The sequence below is a fragment of the Armigeres subalbatus genome, chromosome 2 (genome assembly GCF_024139115.2).
Source record: "Armigeres subalbatus isolate Guangzhou_Male chromosome 2, GZ_Asu_2, whole genome shotgun sequence".
Taxonomy (NCBI): Eukaryota; Metazoa; Arthropoda; class Insecta; order Diptera; family Culicidae; genus Armigeres; species Armigeres subalbatus.
Genome location: NC_085140.1, coordinates 299,143,733 through 299,166,796, shown reverse-complemented (window position 1 = coordinate 299,166,796; position 23,064 = coordinate 299,143,733). Strand labels below are relative to the sequence as shown.

Genomic DNA, 23,064 nt, shown 5'->3' with positions numbered 1-23,064 from the left:
TTGCATCTAAGGAGATCTTAGTGCAGTGCACACCGGACGTGTTGCCCGGTAGACGTATCGCTCAGCGGTATTTAAATAAATACATACGCAGATAGGCTTTGGTCAGAGGGTGCGTTGATATTACAAGATTACAAGATTCTGGGAACTGATTCTGGGGATTGGTCTTCTGGGCATTGACCTACAACCGTCTCGAGGATTGAGATTTGAGTATACTTCTACCAACACTGGGACTAACGGAAGAAAACGTCAAATATGAGTATGAAATAAATGTGTCTGGTATGGGAGATACGCAAAATGATATGTATGGATGTTCACAGTATTACAACTTATTGAATAATGTGAATTATTATAAATACACATTTTATATCAGAATATTTAAAACACACCCAGGTACCAATTTCAACATACTCCTCACATGCAATTATTTATCTAAGACATCAATAATGCCGAAATGTAGTTTTCCAGCACGGCTTGCGAGAGGTTTGCCTGTTGCTTCACCGCCAAGCTGTAGGCCGTCTCACCATCCTCATTGGTGTCAGTGAAATTGGCACCCTTATTCAACAGTTCGTTGCAGGTATGAGGATGGTTACCGGCCGCGGCATACATCAGCGAAGTATTCCCAACCACGTCCATGTGGTTCACTTTAGCCCCCTTCTGAAGCAACAGCCGAACTATCTCGTGGTGTCCCCCTGCTGATGCCAGCACCAGTGGAGTGACCATATCAATTGCCTGGCGGTTTACATCCGCCCCGCAGCTTGAGATCGTATTTTAATTATGCGTCAATTCTATACATAAACTGAGCTAACTGTAGGTACTTACGTGATCAGTATTTGTGCCGACGATAGTTGACCATAGTAGCAGGCCCAATGCAATGGCGTAAACTGATTGGAGTCCAGCAGGTCGACCGATTTCTCCCCTCGGACCTGCTCTTCGGTGATTTCACCCTGGCCCGTTTTTTCGTGGAAATTCAAACATATTTCACTGGGGATGCTTGCCTCAGTATTTCCGCGCTGCAAATTGGTCAGAACCGTGTTTGTGGGCTTGTACGGGAGGAATGCACTTTTACGATTGCCACTTGCTAGCAGCAACGGATTGAAATCCACTTTCCTAGGGTGGAAAAACATAAGTATAAAACAATTTTATATTAAAAATTTTGCAACATTTAAATTTACCTGTCTTCATCGGAATAGGGAGATGAACTCATTTTATCCACACGAATTCGAAAAAAAAAATTTAGATACCAGTGAATTAATTTCAAAACAAACAATCCCTTATCAATGCACTTTATGACATCAGCGATATCAACATCGACTGGAAGAGAATTTACAGTACTTTCCAAAAGTTTTGGCATCGACATCCGGTTAAATTCCATACACGCTACCCCAAATCTACCCAGATTTTTCATGTTCATATTATCTCCCATATGGGACTGCTGCAAAAGCAACCCATCAAATTTCGTAAAATCGTATAAAGTCATGAAATAATCACCATACGGCATTTTTTCAGCAATCTGAATGAACCTGAAAACCTGAAAAAACGTCTAAAATCTGGATAAATGTGAGATTGTGTAAAATAAAATTTCACCTAAAAATTATGTAAAATGTTCGAATCGTGTAAATTAATGTTAGCGCGTGTAGTCAGTCACCCGCTGGGGCTTCAAGAGCTGTCAAAAAATTGTGCAAAACAAAACAACCGTCGGTCACTTTTTTGTGGAAGAAGAAAACATTGTCCAGTTGTCGGTCGCATCGTTGTCGCTTCGCTATCCTCTGCCATTTGAAATAGTTTTCCTTCGTTGTAGATTATCGGATATATTCGCAAATTTTCTTCATTTACTCATAGTTTATTATGGTAAGAGTTGTTTCGTAGATTGTTTCTCTGGTTCGCGTTACAATTCCCCGGTTTTGTGTTAACTATTGTCCCCAAGTTTTGTTAGACAAAGTGTTTGATCGTTTCCACTGAAGTGTTATCAGTGCGGTGATTTGAATTAAAAAGTTTTTGTAGTGTTATCTCGTTAAATTTAAAATTCTCAATAATGTCTGATGAATGGGAAGTTGTAAGCAAGCAGAAGAAACCTCGTAAGCCGGCCGGAAACAAAAATAAAGCGTCCGCTGCCGAAAAAGCCGGAACATCCAAAATAGCCGACGCGGGTAAGTAGCATGTCAATCTAATTGTTATGGCTTAATAATTAGGATTATATTTCAGTATTTAATCCATAATGTGTCTTAATGGTATTCAATTTTGCATAAGAATAACAGCATTATGAGGTGTAAACCTGTTTTCATTTATCTATATTGCCTGTAATCGCGTGTTTGGCTCATATGAGAGGAAATCCAGCAATGATGGGACTGATTTGCGACTACAGGCAGATATAAAACAGTGTCAGAAACTATTACCTACTTACCTACCAAAATGCTGTGTATGCTTCAGTAACAATTAATGTCCTCCGTCAAGGTTATAACGATGAGGATTATACCGGCTTTGAACTTATAATATACTATAATATACATCCGACGTTATGTTCCTGTAAACGTTGGCTACTCGTTTGGTCCTGAGCTTAGCTTTCCTCTATGTTTAGCACTATGAACATGTGGTGATCCCGTATTTATGTATCGATGTTGATACACAAGCTAGAAGACTCCTGCTGTTGCTTTTTCTACTTTTTCAATTTTCGGCATAATTCTGGTGATCGCCTTGATCATCTGTGCTGCATTCGCACAAACATAGTCGACATTACTAAATAAGTTAGCCGATTACCAATGCAATGTGAGCTTTGTTCTCCGATGATAAACACCATCACCACCGGCTGAACTGCTTTGCAGCTAGGCCGAAACAAATATGAATTCCTAGTCATGTTGATCTTTGAATAACGAAGGGGATATACCCCGTTAAACATAACGCACGTTGGTCATAATGTTCGATAGAAATTTCCGAAAATACCTATTCCTCTGAAATTTTTCGAAGCGTAAATTCTTCAAACTCAAGATTCTGACTTGCAAATGAAATTCAAATAATTGTTATACAGAAGTTTTGTACAGAAATTATGTGGACACAAGCCCAAGTCCTGGTGTCAGGTGGGACACAAAACAGACCTGACACGACGGCCCTCCGACGAGACAGAAGGTTTGCACAGGTCCAATAAGCAGCCTGTAAAACCAATAATAGCAATATAAAAGATAATACGACTCGATATAATCGGAAAAGACCTAGGCGACGAATAAAGGATCACCATTGCAAGCTTGGAACATGAAACTGCAAGTCGCTAGGCTTCGCAGGTTGCGACAGGATGATCTACGATGAATTACATCCCCGAAACTTCGTGATTGGGTGGCAGCCAATCAACGTAAGGATGTGCAAGCTGAGGATAAAAGGCCGTTTCTTCGATAATATCTTCAATAATTAATTATTATAGCATCATCAACGTGCACTGCCCACACGAAGGGAGACCCGACGACGAGAAAGAAGCGTTATACGCGCAGCTGGAGCAGACATACGATGGATGCCCACTGACGTCCCAATATCGTCATCGGCGACATGAACGCACAGGTACACCGTATCGAATGCTAACGACCAACGATGCATAAACTTCGCAGCCTCCCGTAGTCCGAAGCTTGGTCCGGCACCTTTTTCCCCGCAAAAATATCCACAAGGCCACATGGAGATCACCAAATCAAGAAACGGAAAACCAAATCGACCACGTTCTAATCGACGGTAAATTCTTCTCCGACATCATGAACGTATGACCTTACCGCAGTGCGAATATTGAATCCGACCACTACCTCGTTGCAGTATGTCTGCGCTTAAAACTCTCGACGGTGTAGAACACGCGTCGGAGTCGTCCGCCGCGGCTAAACATTGGGTGGCTACAAGACAGTAGACCAGCCCAAGGATACGCGCAGCAGCTGGAAGTGGCACTCCCAACGGAAGAGCAGCTAGGCGCAGCGTCTCTTGAAGATGGCTGATATGGTGATATATTCGACCCGCCATTGGTAGCACCGCAACCGCTGCACTTAGCACGGTGCCCCTGGATCAGAGAAACGACCGGTATGACGGCGAATGTGAGTTAGTGGAAGAGAAGAATGCAGCATGGCGAGATTGCTGCAACACCGCACGAGGGCGAACGAGGCACGATATAAATGAGCGCGGAACAGACAAAACTCGATTTTCCGGAAGGAAAAATCGCCAGCAGGAAGATCGAGACCGTGAAGAGACGAAGCAACTGTACCGCGCTAATAACACACGAAAGTTCTATGAGAAGTTGAACCGGGCCACGTGCCATATCCTGATATGTGTAAAGACATAAACGGGAACCTTCTTACGAACGAACATGAGGTGATCCGAAGGTGACGGCAACACTACGAAGAACACCTGAATGGCGATGTGGCAGATGAAAATGGCGGTATGGCGATGGACCTTGGAGAACGCGCTCAGGACATAGTTTTTCCGGCTCTGGATCTCCAGGAAATCCACGAGGAGATTGGCCGGCTAAAGAACAACAAAGCCCCTGGGGTTGACCAACTGATCAAGAGAGCTATTTCAACACGGTGGCGAGACACTGGCTAGAGCGTTGCACTGGGTCATTACCAAGATTTGGAAGGAGGAAGTTTTGCCACAGGAGTGTATGGAAGGTGTCGTGTGTTCCATCTACAAAAAGGGCGATAAGCTGGAATGTAGCAACTACCGCGCAATCATATTGCTGAACGCCACCTACAAGATACTCTCCCAAATTTTATGCCGTCGACTAGGACCAAGAGAGTTCGTGGGGCAGTACCAGGTGGGTTTTATGGACGAACGCTCCACCACGAATCATTCGCCACTCGCCAACTACTGCAGAAATGCCGCGAATACAACGTACTTTAATAAAAAAAAACTTGGCTTCGCCAACGACATAGATATTATGGTACGTAACTTTGAGAAGGAAGCCTACATCAAACTAAAGAGGGAAGCTAAACGGATTGGACTAGTCATCAACACGTCGAAGATGAAGTACATGATAGGAAAAGGTTCCACAAGGTTCCTGAATCTGAATTCTGGGGCTATACTGCATCTCTGGACGAAATTTGAAAAAAAATCGTAGGGCCCGTTTTGGAGTTACGCCCTTTTTAAGACGTAACCGCATGATATCGAAGAAAATCAATATAATATCTCGTCAAATGCATATTTCTCAACTTCCAATGAGTTGTCAGCAATAAAAGTAGTATGCTGATATACTTGTTGCATACTACAATGAAGTACCAGTTTTGATTCAATGTATTAAAAACAGTGGACATATCCTCGACGAAAATGTGTTCATTAAAATTGGTATCGATAACGGAGGGAAAATATCCAAATAACAACCTGGTTTAAAAAAAGTCCAGATCAAACCAAAATTTCAAAATCAGAAACTTGTACTCGTAGCTCAGCTAGTGGCGACAATCGGTTGCAAGTGCTGATTTTCGATCCACACTTGCCTGGAAAATTCGAACCGTATTGATATGGAACAGCTTGTTGAAGTTGAACGATTTTGAATACATTATTACAGGTGACCTTAAGATTATAAACCTGATAATAGGAATGATGGCTTATTCCTATGTAAATCCATGTCCACATTGCGAGGCCGAGAAAAACTCGAGAGCGGCGTTTCCAGGACTTTTAAAATATTCGTGATAACTGCGACCGCGATACAGGTTCTAACAAAAATGGAAAGAGTCGGGAATGCTACGAAAAATACATCTCATTCCCGGCAAGGACAGTGATTCAATATTGACGAAGTGTCCTCTTTCACTTCACGTGAACTCTTCATTCGTTAACGTTATATAAAAAGCAGTAGAGTAGAGTGGGGCAAGAGTGCGCGTGGGGTAAGAGTACGTTTTCGATTTTTTAAGTAATAAAAATAGATAAACTAGCAGCACTGCATCAGTTTGACAGGTATTCTGACTAACTATTATCATGTGTAATTGTGAACGATTTGAATAAACAACAAGGCTGATATGAAGTTAGATAATTTTTTGGTCACTTTGCTAAAAATAATTATGTTTTCGCAACTAGTATTTCATTACCATATATACGTTCAATCAGGTGAACATTATACCATTTCGATAACCTATTATATGGAGCATTTTATGGTACCGCACACCAATCCGGTTGGTTTTCCAAGGAGTCAAAACCATTACTTGAATAAATTTTGGGACTGTGGGGTAAAAGTACGCAGAGACGGGTGGGGCAAGAGTACGCATGTGAATCTTCAAGTTCTGATGTCAAATCTGTATCTTTAGCCGAAATAAGACTACTTCCTACTTGTGGGCCCTCCTTAGCCGTGCGGTAAGACGCGCGGCTACAAAACAAGACCATGCTGAGGGTGGCTGGGTTCGATTCCCGGTGCCGGTCTAGGCAATTTTCGGATTGGAAATTGTCTCGACTTCCTGGGCATAAAAGTATCATCGTGTTAGCCTTATGATATACAAATGCAAAATGGTAACCTGGCTTAGAAACCTCGCAGTTAATAACTGTGGAAGTGCTTAATGAACACTAAGCTGCGAGGCGGCACTGTCCCATTGTGGGGATGTAATGCCAAGAAGAAGAAGAAGAAGAAGACTACTTCCGAAGTGTAAAGTTCCACAACTAAGACAAAAGGGACAGAAATCGAAAATTATTACGTTATTAAGTTTTGAGGATAAGTTGAAGTAATTTGTTGTTAGAAAGGACTTAGCGAACAATACATAAAGCACATGACTGGGTAACATAGAGGAAGAGTATACGAATCGACGACATTGATTTGAAATGCAGAAGCTTGCTTCATAAGGGCCACATGATCGATTAAAAACTAAGTGCGTACTCTTGCCCCACTCTACTCTATTAAAACGAACTTAGCAGATTTATGGATTTATGGAGTAGGGTTATGTCAGACACCTCAAAGGTGCATTAAGCGTACAAACGGCTTCACTGAGCATAACACGATCTTCTCGATGCTGCGCAACTGCGCATATTTTAGTAAAATAATGCGGATTTGAGAAAGTTTGTTGACTTAAGTATGGATGGAGCTTCAGTAAAGAACAAATGGGTTACTGCTCCTTGAATTCATTACATGTACTTATATCAATATCAATCAAAAACAAAGAATTGAAGTGCAAATTGCGTTGTTTCTCATTTTTGTAATTTTTTCAGCAGTAAGCATGCACGAGAGCATTAAAAAATGGCACGGATCAAGTCGAAATCATCCATTTCGCGAATGTTATTGATATACGAGCAGTAACAGGAAATGTCATTTCGATGTCGTGGGACTAATTTGTTAATGACTGGTTAAGGTTAATGAGGTTAATGGAAAAAATACGCTATGTGAATAACATATGTTGGTCTAGATATATCGGCTACCGTCCGCTGCAACTTTAAAGGTTCCCCCAAACACACGCGATGCGACAGTCGCGACGCGATTCTATCGCTTGGCGACAGCGATTCTGTCGCCGTTGGTATGGAAGCGTAAATTGAACATTGCCTGCAGCGACCCAACGATAGAATCGCGGTGACTAGTTGTCGCCGCCGCGACGATGAAATTGCTTAGGTCTGGGGCAGCCTTAAGGCTCCCCCAGACCTAAGCGATTTCATCTCCCCGTCGGCGACAAGTAGTCGCCGCGATTCCGCACGCAAACGTATCCATTGTGCTTGGCCCATTATAATATGACCAGTGAGTTTCGCATTCATAAACTATGTGCCAAACTAATGAACATTCGCTGATTCACTCATCATAAATTTTAAGTGCGAAGTTATTACATTCCCATAACATGTGCACATAAAACACATAAGGCTCAATGGACAATGATTTATTAGTACTGCATATATATTTTAAAGTGTAATTTAACAGCTTTGTTTTATTTACGAACGATGGAATTGTGGTTTGTGTTTCATAATATAATAAGTATTTTATTCGCAATAATGGTTACACATTTCTGTAGGAATAAGATTAAGAGTTCCGCTAACGAAATACCAGCGTGCAGTCATAATTTATGTACGAATTTGGTACGAATTCTAGTCATTCCGCTCTAGCTCCTGCTCCAGCGATTACAGGCATTTCTGAAAGTGACAAGACATTTTTGAACATCAACGTTTACGTTCATCTCTGAGATATATTCTTACCTTGAAATCATTGAAAATGCAGTACGCAGACACGATTGTGTTGTTGTTTTATAATTGCCGGAATGATGAATTAATGATGATGCTTCTAAAGTTTCTGCTGCATTTCTGCATTATTCGTTTGTTCACACAAAGCCCCTATAGTTATGATATTCCGATTAACTTCCGGCTCGACATCCAGTATCTTGGTGAATGGAGATAGAGGTGATTCTACTTGCAGACACATTTCAGGCTTTTTCCGCATATTATAAAACCCGGGGCGAGAGCAAAAACACTGCAGCTTTGAACCACCTGCTGATGAATAAACATTACTTGTTTCAAACGGAGGGCTCGAATGCAGAAAAAATGTGTACTTACCTGAAACTACGCACTAGGATATCGTAAAAATGAGTTCTCTGATATTCTAAGTATCATTAGTTCCGAAGTACATCTCCCTAAATCAGTTTTTTATTTTATTTTTCTATCACATTCTAGGGGTAAATTCGTAGTTTCACATTTTATGTGCGACAAATATAATACATTTCGGAAATTATCACAATGTAATAGAAAGTCGAATATTTTTGATAAAGCGCATTTATTTATTAGGCGCATATAAATTAGAAAAGCTGTCGAGATAATTAATGATATAATTTGAGTGTAGGAATAAGCCATCATTCCTATTATCATGTTTATAATCTTAAGGTCACCTGTAATAATGTATCCAAAATAGTTCAACTTCAACAAGCTGTTCCATATCAATACGGTTCGAATTTTCCAGGCAAGTGTGGATCCAAAATCAGCACTTGTAACCGATTGTCGCCACTAGCTGAGCTACGAGTACAAGTTTCTGATTTTGAAATTTTGGTTTGATCTGGACTTTTTTTAAACCAGGTTGTTATTTGGATATTTTCCCTCCGTTATCGATACCAATTTTAATGAACACATTTTCGTCGAGGATATGTCCGCTGTTTTTAATACATTGAATCAAAACTGGTACTTCATTGTAGTATGCAACAAGTATATCATTATACCTACTACTTTTATTGCTGACAACTCATTGGAAGTTGAGAAATATGCATTTGACGAGATATTATATTGATTTTCTTCGATATCATGCGGTTATGTCTTAAAAAGGGCGTAACTCCAAAACGGGCCCTACGATTTTTTTTTTCAAAGCCCCAGAATTCAGATTCAGGTATAAGTTTTGATGGAGAATTTTTCTTGTTAATAACGGTCAGGGGAGCACCGTGTATTATATAGATAATTGGATCAATTAGGAGTGAAATAAATGGTTGAAAGATATAACAGTATAAATTCTTAGTTTTCTGTGCAGTGAGCCGGGAATCGGGTCCATAGGCCCAAGTAGTGATTTACCCTATAATACATCATTTTGAAAAAATGACCTTCTGACCTTTGACGTTTTCAGCGCAAGCCGTGCCCATGTGGAACCTTTTCCTATCATGTACTTCATCTTCGACGTGTTGATGACTAGTCCAATCCGCTTAGCTTCCCTCTTTAGTTTGATGTAGGCTTCCTTCTCAAAGTTACGTGCCATAATATCTATGTCGTTGGCGAAGCCAAGTTTTTTCATTAAAGTACGTTGCATTCGCGGCATTTCTTCAGTAGATGGCGAGTGGCGAATGATTCCTTGTGGAACGTTCGTCCATAAAACCCACCTGGTACTGCCCCACTAACTCTCTTGGTCCTAGTCGACGGCATAAAATTTGGGAGAGTATCTTGTAGGTGGCGTTCAGCAATATGATTGCGCGGTAGTTGCTACATTCCAGCTTATCGCCCTTTTTGTAGATGGAACACACGACACCTTCCATACACTCCTGTGGCAAAACTTCCTCCTTACACATCTTGGTAATGACCCAGTGCAACGCTCTAGCCAGTGTCTCGCCACCGTGTTTAAATAGCTCTCTTGGTAGTTGGTCAACCCCAGGGGCTTTGTTGTTCTATAGCCGGCCAATCTCCTCGTGGATTTCCTGGAGATCCAGAGCCGGAAAAACAATGTCCTGAGCGCGTTCTCCCAGGTCCATCGCCATACCGCCATTTTCATCTGCCACATCGCCATTCAGGTGTTCTTCGTAGTGTTGCCGTCACCTTCGGATCACCTCATGTTCGTTCGTAAGAAGGTTCCCGTTTTTGTCTTTACACATATCAGGCTGTAGCACGTGGCCCGGTTCAACTTCTCATAGAACTTTCGTGTGCTATCAGCGCGGTACAGTTGCTCCGTCTCTTCATGGTCTCGATCTTCCTGCTGGCGATTTTTCCTCCGGAAAATCGATTTTTGTCTGTTCCGCGCTCATTTATATCGTGCCTCGTTCGCCCTCGTGCGGTGTTGCAGCAATCTCGCCATGCTGCATTCTTCTCTTCCACTAACTCACATTCGCCGTCATACCGGTCGTTTCTCTGATCCAGGGGCACCGTGCTAAGTGCAGCGGTTGCGGTGCTACCAATGGCGGGTCGAATATATCACCATATCAGCCATCTTCAAGAGACGCTGCGCCTAGCTGCTCTTCCGTTGGGAGTGCCACTTCCAGCTGCTGCGCGTATCCTTGGGCTGGTCTACTGTCTTGTAGCCACCCAATGTTTAGCCGCGGCGGACGACTCCGACGCGTGTTGTACACCGTCGAGAGTTTTAAGCGCAGACATACTGCAACGAGGTAGTGGTCGGATTCAATATTCGCACTGCGGTAAGGTCGTACGTTCATGATGTCGGAGAAGAATTTACCGTCGATTAGAACGTGGTCGATTTGGTTTTCCGTTTCTTGATTTGGTGATCTCCATGTGGCCTTGTGGATATTTTTGCAGGGAAAAAGGTGCTTCGGACCAAGCTTCGGACTACCATTCTGCGGGAGGCTGCGAAGTTTATGCATCGTTGGCCGTTATCATTCGATACGGTGTACCTGTGCGTTCATGTCGCCGATGACGATTTTGGGACGTCAGTGGGCATCCATGGTATGTCTGCTCCAGCTGTGCGTATAACGCTTCTTTCTCGTCGTCGGGTCTCCCTTCGTGTGGGCAGTGCACGTTGATGATGCTATAATAATTAATTATTGAAGATATTATTGAAGAAACGGCCTTTTATCCTCAGCTTGCACATCCTTACGTTGATTGGCTGCCACCCAATCACACTTGGCGGATCTTGCCTAGCACTATGAAGCCGGTTCCCAGCTGGTATGTGGTACCACAGCTTTGATAGAAGGTAGCCGTCGATGCCCGCTTTTTCATACTTTCTGTCCTGTTCAGCAAATCTCCTGCAGCGCCACGACGTCGAAGTTTCGGGGATGTAATTCATCGTAGATCATCCTGTCGCAACCTGCGAAGCCTAGCGACTTGCAGTTTCATGTTCCAAGCTTGCAATGGTGATCCTTTATTCGTCGCCTAGGTCTTTTCCGATTATATCGAGTCGTATTATCTTTTATATTGCTATTATTGGTTTTACAGGCTGCTTATTGGACCTGTGCAAACCTTCTGTCTCGTCGGAGGGCCGTCGTGTCAGGTCTGTTTTGTGTCTCACATGGCACCAGGACTTGGGCTTGTGTCCACATAATTTCTGTACAAAATTTTCAGAGGAATAGGTATTTTCGGAAATTTCTAACGAACATTATGACCAACGTGCGTTATGCCTAACGGGGTATATCCCCTTCGTTATCCAAAGATCAACATGACAAGGAATTCATATTTGTTTCGGCCTAACTGCAAAGCAGTTCAGCCGGTGGTGATGGTGTTTATCATCGGAGAACAAAGCGCACATTGCATTGGTAATCGGCTAACTTATTTAGTAATGTCGACTATGTTTGTGCAGTGCAATTCCGGAGGAATTCCCAAAGGAACTTCCGGAGGAATTTCCAAAGGAACTTCCGGAGGAATACCCGAAGGAACTTCCGGAGGAATTCCCGAAGGAACTTTCAAAGGAATTTCTGGATAAACTTCCTTAGGAATTTCTGCTGGATCTTCCTGGATTCCTGGAGGAACTTCCGAAGGAATTCTCAGAGAAAATTCCGAAGGAATTTCTAGAGAAATTCCGAAGGAATTCCCAGAGAAACTTCCGAAGGAATTCCTGGAGAAACTTCCGAAGGAATTCCTGGAGAAACTTCCAAAGGAATTCCTGGAGAAACATCCGAAGGAATTCCTGGAGGAACTTCCAAAGGAATTTGTGGATGAACTTCCGAGTGAATTTCTGCAGTAACTTCCGGAAGAATTTCTGGAGGAACTTCCGAAGGAATTCCTGGAGAAAATTCTGAAGGGATTCCTGGAGGAACTTCCGGAGGATTTCCTGGAGGAACTTCCAGAGGAATTCCTGGAGGAACTTCCAAAGGAATTTCTGGAGGAACTTCCGAAGGAATTCCTGGAGAAACTTCCAGAGGAATTCCTGGAGGAACTTCCAAAGGAATTTCTGGAGGAACTTCCGAAGGAATTCCTGGAGAAACTTCTGAAGGAATTCCTGGAGAAACTTCCAAAGGAATTCCTGGAGAAACTTCCAAAGGAATTTCTGGATAGACTTCCGAAGGAATTTCTGCAGTAACTTCCGAAGGAATTTCTGCAGTAGCTTCCGGAAGAATTTCTGGAGGATCTCCCGAAAGCATTTCTGGAGGAACTTCTGAAGGAATTCCTGGAAGAACTCCCGAAGGAATTTCTGCAGTAACTTCCGAAAGAATTCCTGGATAAACTTGTGGAGAAATTCCTGGAGAAACTTCCGATTCTATAGCCTATTCTTCAATGTAGGTCGCAAATGAATGCCATAAAGCAGACAAACCTAGAATTATCGGAACACCGAGAATAAATCTGACACTGTGACCCAATTGACTGAATTAAACACAAAATTCACTGCCACCTCCCAACGAGCTATTGTGCTTTGGTACTCCCCTCTAAAATCTACCTTCACCGTAATAAATTAACTCCAAGGTTTATCATGAAGAAAAGCATGAATTGGTAATCCTTGCTGGTGACATCATCATGTGACCCTCGTATGTATTATAAAATGATAATATTACCTGGAAGTTTTAAGAGCAAGCATTCTGGAATTCAATCACACCCTTCAAAAAACTTTCGCGGCAAATTTGTGTACTACACCCAGGTTTTTTTACGCTGTTGGAATTCATTAATTTCTAGATTAACCCAAACTATCACAGCTTTTTAAATACCCCCTGAATTTTCTTTGTTTTTGTGAATTTTTTCGTGGGCTTAACTCATTGTTTCATTAACGCTGAAGGTCTTAAACGACTAAAACCAAACCGTGTAAAAAATCCTGGGTATAATATGTAATAAAAATCATTGATAATATGTAATGTGACGAATCACGTCGCTAATTCGCCAACTCCTAAATAATTATCCATAAACAACCACAATGCTCTGCCTGTAAAACATAATGAAAAGAACGAGAGTCAGAGAACTTCGTTTTTGCATTCATTGCACAAACGCATTCTCAGTGAAGCTGCGGTTGTTGCTTAGCCCCACGAAGCGGACTGCATCAGTTCTAATTCTATGCTCCGCGAAGACGCTTGACACGCACCGCAGATACCGTTATCCGCGTTAGAACATTATCTTTACTCTCGCTTTTTGTTTTCGTTTGCTAATTATAGATACAATGGATCAGATTCGGTCATTGTACGCCAATGTGAAGGACAACCTATTAATCGATCAGGGCAACAAGGAGAATAAAAACAGTCAAAATGTGGCGAATGGAAGGCATCAAAGTCAGCAACAGCAGGATCGGAAACGATCACCCGCACGTGGTCAACAGCAAAACAAAGCCAAACATAAGCAAGAAACGGATAAGAAACAACCTGCAAAGCCCAAGTACAAGGATCTGGGGGCCGCGTTGAAAACAGTGAGCGTTAGTGACCTCCGCGCGCACTTATGGGCTGTGAATGAAAACTTCAAAGACAATCACTTGATGTCATTGAAAGCGATTACGACGTTTTTGAATGAATCCCTTCGCGTAGATGTCGCTGACCCTACCTTTGCCAACAAGACTCTCTCCTATCCATATGATGTGCTTCCTCAGGATCTGAAAGAATTAGTTGATGACACGATTGCCAAAGCAGGTGATCAGAATGTGCAATACTTTTACGATCTGACGCTGTCCAATCTGACTGGTGATATGAACAAAAATTTGCCGCATCTGGGCCATACGTTACTCCTTCAGGCAATGGCCATCAACAATCCGCAAATTTGCGTCAACAATCTGGCCAGGAATGCCATCCTGAGGAACTCGTTTCAAAACCGGAGTAGCATCGGGCTCAGCTTGCTGTGGGCTCTCGGGCAAGGGGGCTACCACGATCCCAGCGTGGGACTCAAAGTTTGGCAGGACATCATGGTCCCGGTGATCGAGCTTAAAACGTACAGCAAATACGTCCACGAGTATGTTCATAAAATTCTACATCAGAACTCGACTGCCAAGTAAGTATGTTAATGCTAATTCTTTTCGATTTTCGGGTGCTATTTAGTGGGTTCAGAGATTATAAACCAGTTGGCGAAGAATAGTCATTGGGACTAAACTGTCCCAATTCGCACAAAAGTCCCATGTAGCTTATGATAGTCTGCTGTGCTCTAGAAAATAGAATCTATTTGTGTTGGATGCTATTCGCATTACAGATTTAATCAATATTTCTACACGAGGTATAATAAAAAATAATATTGCTACAGTGAAGCCCAAAAATATCGCAGCATTTATAAATTTCAAAACATCTTCGTGTCAGATAAGTATTAAGACTTGATCGACTTATTCAACACATAGGACTGTTATGCACATAGCAGTAGTAGATGCGTTACTGCATACCCCGCAGAAACCACTAAATTAGTTCTAAGCATAATATTAGGTGCTCGTCATGCGTGCGCCAGTTTCACACATTATGTTCTGGTTTCCTTTCGTATATGCTCGAGCTGGTTGTCACATCAATCTCACCTAAATACGTACCTATTAGTGGAGAAAACAAACGACAAAAAGTGTAAAGGTTTTTTTTCTCATTTGGGAGGAGTCCGTTATTTTGACCTGTTGTTTACGGTATGGCGTTTCGGGCAGCAAACATGAAGCAATAATTGCATTGGCTGCAATGTTGCAATAATATTAGTTTTTCTTAATACATAGTATAGACTATTACTCAGAGGCGTCGCGTCTGCATGTGCAACCTGTGCACTGCACAATGTTGCTTTTTGTTGATTTCGTGCCCTTTTCTAATAGCATTGTTTCTGTTGATTTGTTCGCTGGAGTTTGTTTGAAGAAGACGTTAGTTATGAAAAGGACCTTTTTTTGAGAAAATCTGTAAAATGATTAATCCACCTAAAAGTGAGATAAAAATTTTGCTTAACCATCGAAACCAGATATGAGCCTAGGGTCTTCAGGAGAGTTGTAGCGGATGGTATTTCAAGCCACTTTACCAAAGACACCCCATACCTAAGACTTATAGAGTACGAGATATGTGACATTTTCTGTGGAAGATCCCTGAAATAAGTTTCTTAAGCATAACTTTTTTTCTACGTTTCAAGCATTTTTACCATCTTCTTCAAAGTTGTTTGGCTCACAAAAATACACGTTTTTGTAGAACATTGCAAAGCTCTATCTCTTGAAATTGAAAAGTTATTTGAGAAAATGGGTTTTTTTTTTAGGGGTGTTTTAGAATCGTGTAACTTGTTTCGGCGCAAAATGGCGCACACAACTATTCAGTACACTGAAACTGCTGTATGTCTACTCTTATCGCGCCAGCGCGCTGCCGGCTTTCCAGGTGGCCTTACCACGCCCTATGTCCTCGGAAGGTGGGAAGGGTCGACTTCGCGCCTGCTTCCCTCTGCACGACTGGTATCAAGAATGATGATTCCGAGTGTACCCCAAATTGACCTTTCTGCAATAGGGCCTATTCACCAGCACACAGAGGGACTTGCCGACGCGGTGTCTACGCCTGCCCCAGCCGTGACGAGGACCCCTTTCCGTCCTCGGGCTCGGTACCCGCCCGGTTGACCGACGCCGCGAAAGCGACGATACCATGTTGTTCTTCGCCCCGCCACTTGTTCGATAAAAGGATCGAGTTCAACCACAGAGCTTGACCACCGGTATGACCCATAAAGCAGACTTCGATCCCTTGGACCACCTCTTATTTGCGCCTGAAGTAGCCATCCTTGAGTCCACGCGCCACCTTCTGTGTAGCTCCGAGACGATTTGGGCGATAGCCGCTAAAACGGCGTTCCAGCCAACTTCATCTTTACACATCCTCCGAACTAGGTTGTTGTGGCAAGCATGTGGTCACGCATTGCGCGAAAACGTGAGCACACGAACAACACGTGTTCCTCCGTTTCCTCTAAAACTGCGCACACCAAACACTCGGGCGAGGCCGAGCAAGCCAGCTGCGTTACCTGCACTGTGATTTTGCAGCACGCTTAAACGCCGGGCACTTCGAACCCCCATGGGGTGCTTGCTGTTCACAGCTTTGCTGGAACAAATCAAACAATTGGGAGGGTTCGTGCAGCATTGTGCCTTATGTCCCTCCAATCCGCAGCGTCGGCAGAGATTGCTTCTGTCAGGGCCTTTGCAGTCCCATTGCTTGTGCCCCGGTTCCAGGCACTTGAAGCAAACTTCGGGTTGCTCGTATATGCCCACAGGGCATACCGACCATCCCACCTTGACGCTCCCTAACTTGACTACCTTGGAGGCGTCCGCTGCAGATAGCCGAACCAATGCTATCTGCGTCCCTGTCGGACCTTTCCGTAGCCGAACGGCTGCGGTGGGCGTCTCCACTTTACACTGTCGCCGCAGTGCCGTGACGAGCTCTTCGACTTCGGTGATCTCGTCCAGGTCTTTAACCCTTAGATTCACCTCCGTCGTGTGTGCCTTCATCTTGACCGTCTCGCCTAGGACTTCATCCGCCAACTTCTTGTAGGCGGCGCCCTTTTGCGAGATGCCCCGCTTCAGCTCGAGGAACATCTCGCCCATCCGGGTACGTCTTATTCGACGTACTACGGCGCCGAGTTCACCGAGCTTGACGTCACTCCTCATCGCCTTCAAGACGTCCGAGTACTTAGCCTCGTCCGTTTTGATGACTAGGGCATCGCCCCTGGAGCGATTGGCGCCTACCCTAGACTTCTAGCTACCCTCATTCGCCTGGGCCTTCTTTTCGGCCCTTGACGTCTTCGGTTTCCTCTTGTTCTTGACCAGGGTCCAGGAGGCGTCATCCCCCTCTATTTCCCTGGTCTGGTGCGACTGAGAACTCTCAGCCTGCCATAACCCCTTACCACCGTCTTTCCTGGGTGGACGGACCTTTCCAGGTCCTTCCTCCCCCGGTTTTGGAGGTACCTGGCCGGGGTTCAGCTTCCCAGCCCCACTACCCTTGTTCGGGGTAGTAACCCTCCGCGTTTTGGAGCGGCCCCTAGGCAGCTCATCCCCTGGAGACTGTCTCCCCCGTTTTTGTGTCTGCTCCGTTGGAGCAGTCATCCCCGACGTACCCGCAAATACTTGAGCCTCAGTCTGGGTAGAATTTGGTACCAACGTCTTCGCTGGCACGCCTTCGGTCGATTCGACCTTGCCCAAGTCCGCGAATCCTTGGCCGTCCCGACCACCCTCTCCAGCTTGGCGTCCAGCATCGACTTTCGAAGTTTCTGCAAGCTCCTCTTGGGGTTCTTACTGATATTATGCTTCAATGACGCAAAGTCGATGATGGCGTCCAGCTGTTCCGTCGCCACCTCGAAGGCCGAAAGCCCATCGCGTTTGCGGTTCATCGCCTCCACAAGCCATGGGCCGTCAATAACCTCTACCGGCGTTTTTTAGCCGAGAGGAAGGTTAAGTGACCCACGCTGGCGCTGCGCACTGAGCTGCCGACTATAGCCTCTGGCCTCCTAGGCGGAGACCTGAACAACCCACCTCTTGCGAAGGGGTTGTCGCCTACACTACTACCACTAATTGAAGAATTGACTTGGTTTTCCATTTTGGTCCCACGAGTTGCTCGGGAAAAAGAGGTCCACCACGCCAGAGCCCAGCATGACGCGGTAAGGGACAATTACTGTGGATGGTGCCCAGGTATCCCACAGGCTCCGTTAAAGGCCTAGCTTATTATTTCACCCCCCTGGCCATGCATCCCCTCGGCACGGGTCGCTTGACGCCTTGGGATTAGGGGTTAGGGACGATGGTCCCGGTCTAACTCGCAGTGGCCATGGGGAGGGGTCGTCAAGCCCTTGGACAAAGTCCCTGCTGCCCCTGCTGATGTCTGTATGTTTTTTTTTTTTCTTCCTAAACAATGGAGGGGGAATCTGCTCAACAGACATCCTGGGTTGACCAGGAAGTGCTGGGTTAGGGGCCACCTCCAATGAGGGAGGCAGGACTGCATCCCCGACCAGCTAAACCGTTTCCATTGCCGCCAAGCCCATCGTCCCTTCGGTACAACCAGAAAGTAATGCTTCAAAGGGGGGCCAGTGCATAACGCACCCTCGAGGTTAGCTGCGTGTCCTTGCAGCATCGAACATCGTGACTCGCTTTTTAGAAGAACACCATGGTATCGTGCCAGCGCATTGCCGGCTTTCCAGGTGGCCTTACCACGCCCTATGTCCTCGGAAGGTGGGCAGGGTCGACTTCGCGCCTGCTTCCCTCTGCACGACTGGTATCAAGAATGATGATGCCGCGTGCACCCCAAATTGACCTTTCTGCGATAGGGCCTATTCGCCAGCACACAGAGGGACTTGCCGACGCGGTGCCTACGCCTGCCCCAGCCTTGACGAGGACCCCTTTCCGTCCTCGGGCTCGGAACCCGCCTGGTTGACCGACGCCGCGAAAGCGACGATACCATGTTGTTCTTCACGCGGCCACTTGTTCGATAAAAGGATCGAGTTCGACCACAGGGCACCGGTATGACCCATGATGCCGACTCCGAACCCTTGGACCACCTCTTATTTGCGCCTGAACTAGCCATTCCTCGAGTCCACGCGCCACCTTCTGTGTAGTTCCGAGACGATTTGGACGATAGCCGATAAAACGGCGTTCCAGCCAACTTCATGTTTACACATCCTCCGGACTAGGTTGTCCGGGGTAGTGTCCAGACCACATGTGGCAAGCATGTGGTCACGCATTGTGCGAAAACGCGGGCACACGAACAACACGTGTTCCGCCGTTTCCTCTAAACCAACGCACACCGGACACTCGGGCGAGGCCGAGTGTCCGAACCGGTGTAGGTACTGTCTGAAGCAACCATGGCCTGTAAGGACCTGGGTCAGGTGGAAAGTGATTTCCCCATGGCGCCTCTTGACCCACGTACCTATCTCCGGTATCAACCTATGTCCATCTACCCTTAGTGGAACTGTCCCACGCACGCTGCCATTTGGACCATTGAGGCCAACCTGACAGTCCTGCGGATGCCTCTCGTGCCGCGCATTTCAAAGCGCTCTATGTCTTCACCGATAACGATGTCAATAGGCATCATACCGGTGATGACGCAGAGTGCATCGTGCGACACGGTACGGTACGCGCTCGCAACTCTTAGGCACATGAGCCTATACGTACTTTCTAACTTCGTTCTGTAGCAGTTAATACGCAGGGCCGTGCCCCAAGCTGGCCCCCATACCTCAGTATGGACAGAGCAACGCTAGCCAGAAGCTTGCGCTTGCTGGCATAAACCGCAGAGCTATTGGACATCATCCGGGACAATGCCACTATAGCTGTGGAGGCACGCTTGCAGGCGTAATTGACGTGGCTACCAAAGGTGAGCTTATCGTCGATTATTACCCCAAGAGTTTGATTGAGCGTTCAGAGGTGATCGTGCAGTTGCCTGCCCTTATCACCGCTTGCTGCTCCGACTTTCGGTTGTTAACAACAACCACCTCAGTCTTGTGGTGAGCCAGTTCTAACTTCCTGGAACTCATCCACTCCTCCACAATTGCGATCGAGTGGGCTGCAGTCAACTCCACCTCTTCGATCGATTCGCCGTAGACCTCCAGCGTAATATCGTCAGCGAAGCCGACGATTACCACGCCCACCGGGAACTTCAACCTCAAGACACCGTCATACATGACGTTCCATAACACCGGACCCAGTATGGAACCTTGCGGAACCCCTGAGGTTATGTCAACGCACTTCCGACCCGCCTCCGTGTCGTATACCAGTACTCGATTCTGGAAGTAGCTTCCGAGAATCTTGTACAGGTACTCTGGAATTCCAAGACGCAGGAGCGCATCTGCAATAGTTGCCCAACTGACACTATCGAATGCATTCCTCACGTCGAGAGTCACTACTGCACAATAGCGAACTCCCCTCCTCTTACGCTGGATAGCTATCTCCGCGGATTTGGTAACCGACAAGATAGCGTCTACGGTCGACTTACCCTTTCGGAAGCCAAACTGGTTACTCGATAGACCATCCGCACCCTCCGTGCGTATCAACAACCTGTTGAGGATGATCTTCTCGAGCACCTTCCCGCCGTATCAAGCAGGCATATTGGTCTATATGCCGACGGATCACCCGGTGGTTTTCCCGCCTTTGGCAATAGGACCAAGCTCTGCCTTTTCCATGCTTCAGGAAGACTCCTTCGTCCAGGCATCTCTGCATGACAGATCTGAACATCTCGGGAGCCTCGGCAATGGCCGCTTTAATGGCCAGGTTCGGAATACCATCCGGTCCTGGCGCCTTACCTACACTAAGGGACTGTGCAATCCCCGCAAGTTCCGCCACAGTTACTCTTCCCTCGTCGGCCACCCTGGCTCCTGGCAGCTCCACGATGTCTGTATGTGTGTATATTCGTGTGTATGTGTGTGTGCATCGATATTTTATAGTCATACTGTTTGGAAATTAACAAATAACAATTTCGCACAGAAAACTGCATAAGGAATTTGAGACCATAATTTATTATTGATTGGGCCCTCCTTAGTCGTGCGGTAAGACGCGCGGCTACAAAGCAAGACCATTCTGAGGGTGGCTGGGTTCAATTCCCGGTGCCGGTCTAGGTAATTTTCGGATTGCAAATTGTCTCGACTCCCCTGGGCATAAAAGTATCAAGTGTTAGCCTCGTGAAATACAATGCAAAAATGGTAACTTGTCTTAGAATTGTCGCAGTTAACAACTGTGGAAGCGCTGAATAAGGCTGCAAGGCGGCAATGTCCCAGTGAGGAATGTAATGCCAATAAGAAGAAGAAGATTTATTATTGAAAATTTTGTGAATAATGAACGACGGCGGATTATTGGATCCTATTTTAGTAAACGAGAAAGGAATCTTCACCGATGTGTGTAGTATTCTGTTTTTTTTTTAACTTTTCCATGACTCCAAACATCACCTTCTAGCAGTATTTTTACTTACATATATACATATCAAGTATTTTTCTATTGACAAACGTAAATATTTCGAGTATCGCGATTAATCTGGAAAACAATGTTTTCTTCGCGAATAAACAATGGAATCATGCAGTTTTCTGTGAAAAATGGTTGATTTCTTAATTCCCAAAAATGGGTCTATAAAATGTCTATACATACTCACATACACACGAATATACACACATACAGACATCAGTTCAGTTCATAGTGTTGCAATATACTATGGGCCTATTGGTCACCTTCTTCTTCTTCTCTTCTTCTTATTGGCATTACGTCCCCACACTGGGACAGAGCCGCCTCGCAGCTTAGTGTTCATTAGGCACTTCCACAGTTATTAACTGCGAGGTTTCTAAGCCAGGTTACCATTTTTGCATTCGTATATCATGTGGCTAGCACGATGATACTTTTATGCCCAGGGAAGTCGAGACAATTTCCAATCCGAAAATTGACTAGACCGGCACCGGGAATCGAACCCAGCCACCCTCAGCATGGTCTTGCTTTGTAGCCGCGCGCCTTACCGCACGGCTAAGGAGGGCCCCTATTGGTCACCTATCAAAGGTTAATTTTTATTGTGATCCTATAGCATTTACACAAGTAGTACGTGTACAAGTAAGACAAAAATTAGGACATTTAAAATCTATATAATTCACATATAATTTCGTGTAAACAAAAGCTTCAACCGCTAGACAATTGTTAACATACAGCAGTTTCGGTGTACTAAAAAGTTGTGTTCGCCATTTTGCGCCGGATCAAGTTACACGATTCTAAAACACCCCTAAAAAACAAACATTTTCTCAAATAAATTTTCAAATTTAGTAGATAGAGCTTCGCAATGTTCTACAAAAACGTGCATTTTTGTTGGCCAAACAACTTTATAGAAGGTAAAAGTGCCTGAAACATAGAAAAAAAAATTTGCTCAAAAAACTGATTTTAGGGACCTTCCACAGAAAATGTCACATATCTCGTACTATATAAGTCATATGTATGGGGTGTCTTTGGTAAAGTGGGGGCTCATATCTGGTTTCGATGGGTAAGCAAAATTTTTATCTCACTTTTAGGTGGATTAATTATTTTACAGACTTTCTCAAAAAAAAGGCCCTTTTCATAACTAACGTCTTCTTCAAACAAACTACAGCGAAAAAATCAACAGAAACGATGCTATTAAAAAAGGGCACGAAATCGGCAAAAAGCAACACTGTGCAGTGCACAGGTTGCACATGCGGACGCGACGCCTCTGAGTAATATTCTATACTATAAATATTAGGTAAAATAATTACCTGGGAATAAATGAGCGCTAAAACTACCTGACTACCAATTGTTGTGTCGCCGAGCTCTATTATATATTCACATTTTTTCCGCTCATCTTTTAGACTCGACATTTCATCCAGCGATTTCCTGACCATACTGAGCTCGTTGACAACGCAAAGCAAACCCAATCGTGAATTATCCGTACTGCTTGATCAAGCATCGAAACTGTTGGTAAAACGATACGTCCTCAGTGCCCCGAAGACCCCAGTCACCTTTACGACGCTGTTCAAAAACTTCCAGTTCATCGCGAAACCGGACCTGATCTATTTCGGACTGATATTGTGCCTCAACGAAGACCCCGAATGCTGGGCGGCCTGGCGAGGTCTTTATAGGAAAAACATCCAACAAACCGCAGATCTGTTAAGTTTTATTGGTGAGAATAAGAT

The 23,064-nt window shown here is 44.7% G+C and overlaps 2 protein-coding genes across 2 annotated transcripts in view; one reads left to right on the top strand and one right to left on the bottom strand.

The window, feature by feature from the left end:
* Positions 1-343: 343 nt before the first annotated feature.
* On the bottom strand, positions 344-1,331 carry LOC134216606 (DNA-binding protein RFXANK). Its single transcript, XM_062695472.1, has 3 exons — positions 1,173-1,331; positions 820-1,107; positions 344-754 (listed from the first exon to the last, which is right to left on the bottom strand). Exons 1-3 carry the CDS (start codon positions 1,202-1,204, stop codon positions 430-432), a joined length of 645 nt encoding a protein of 214 aa, XP_062551456.1. The 5' UTR covers positions 1,205-1,331; the 3' UTR covers positions 344-429.
* A 383-nt stretch (positions 1,332-1,714) lies between these two features.
* The window catches only part of LOC134212474 (transmembrane protein 214), an 81,963-nt gene continuing 60,613 nt past the window's right edge, over positions 1,715-23,064 (top strand). The window contains exons 1-3 of the mRNA XM_062690372.1: positions 1,715-2,147; positions 13,674-14,493; positions 22,741-23,051. Coding sequence (XP_062546356.1) covers positions 2,033-2,147; positions 13,674-14,493; positions 22,741-23,051 — 1,246 coding nt within the window. The 5' untranslated portion in view covers positions 1,715-2,032. The remainder of the gene's footprint in view (positions 2,148-13,673; positions 14,494-22,740; positions 23,052-23,064) is intronic.

Coding starts and splice junctions, on each gene's coding strand:
- LOC134216606 (XM_062695472.1), bottom strand. CDS start 1,204: ATGAGTTCATCTCCCTATTCCGATGAAGACAG. Junction 1,108..1,172: donor CCCTATTCCGATGAAGACAG/GTAAATTTAAAT, acceptor TTTCCACCCTAG/GAAAGTGGATTTCAATCCGT. Junction 755..819: donor TCGGCACAAATACTGATCAC/GTAAGTACCTAC, acceptor TACGATCTCAAG/CTGCGGGGCGGATGTAAACC.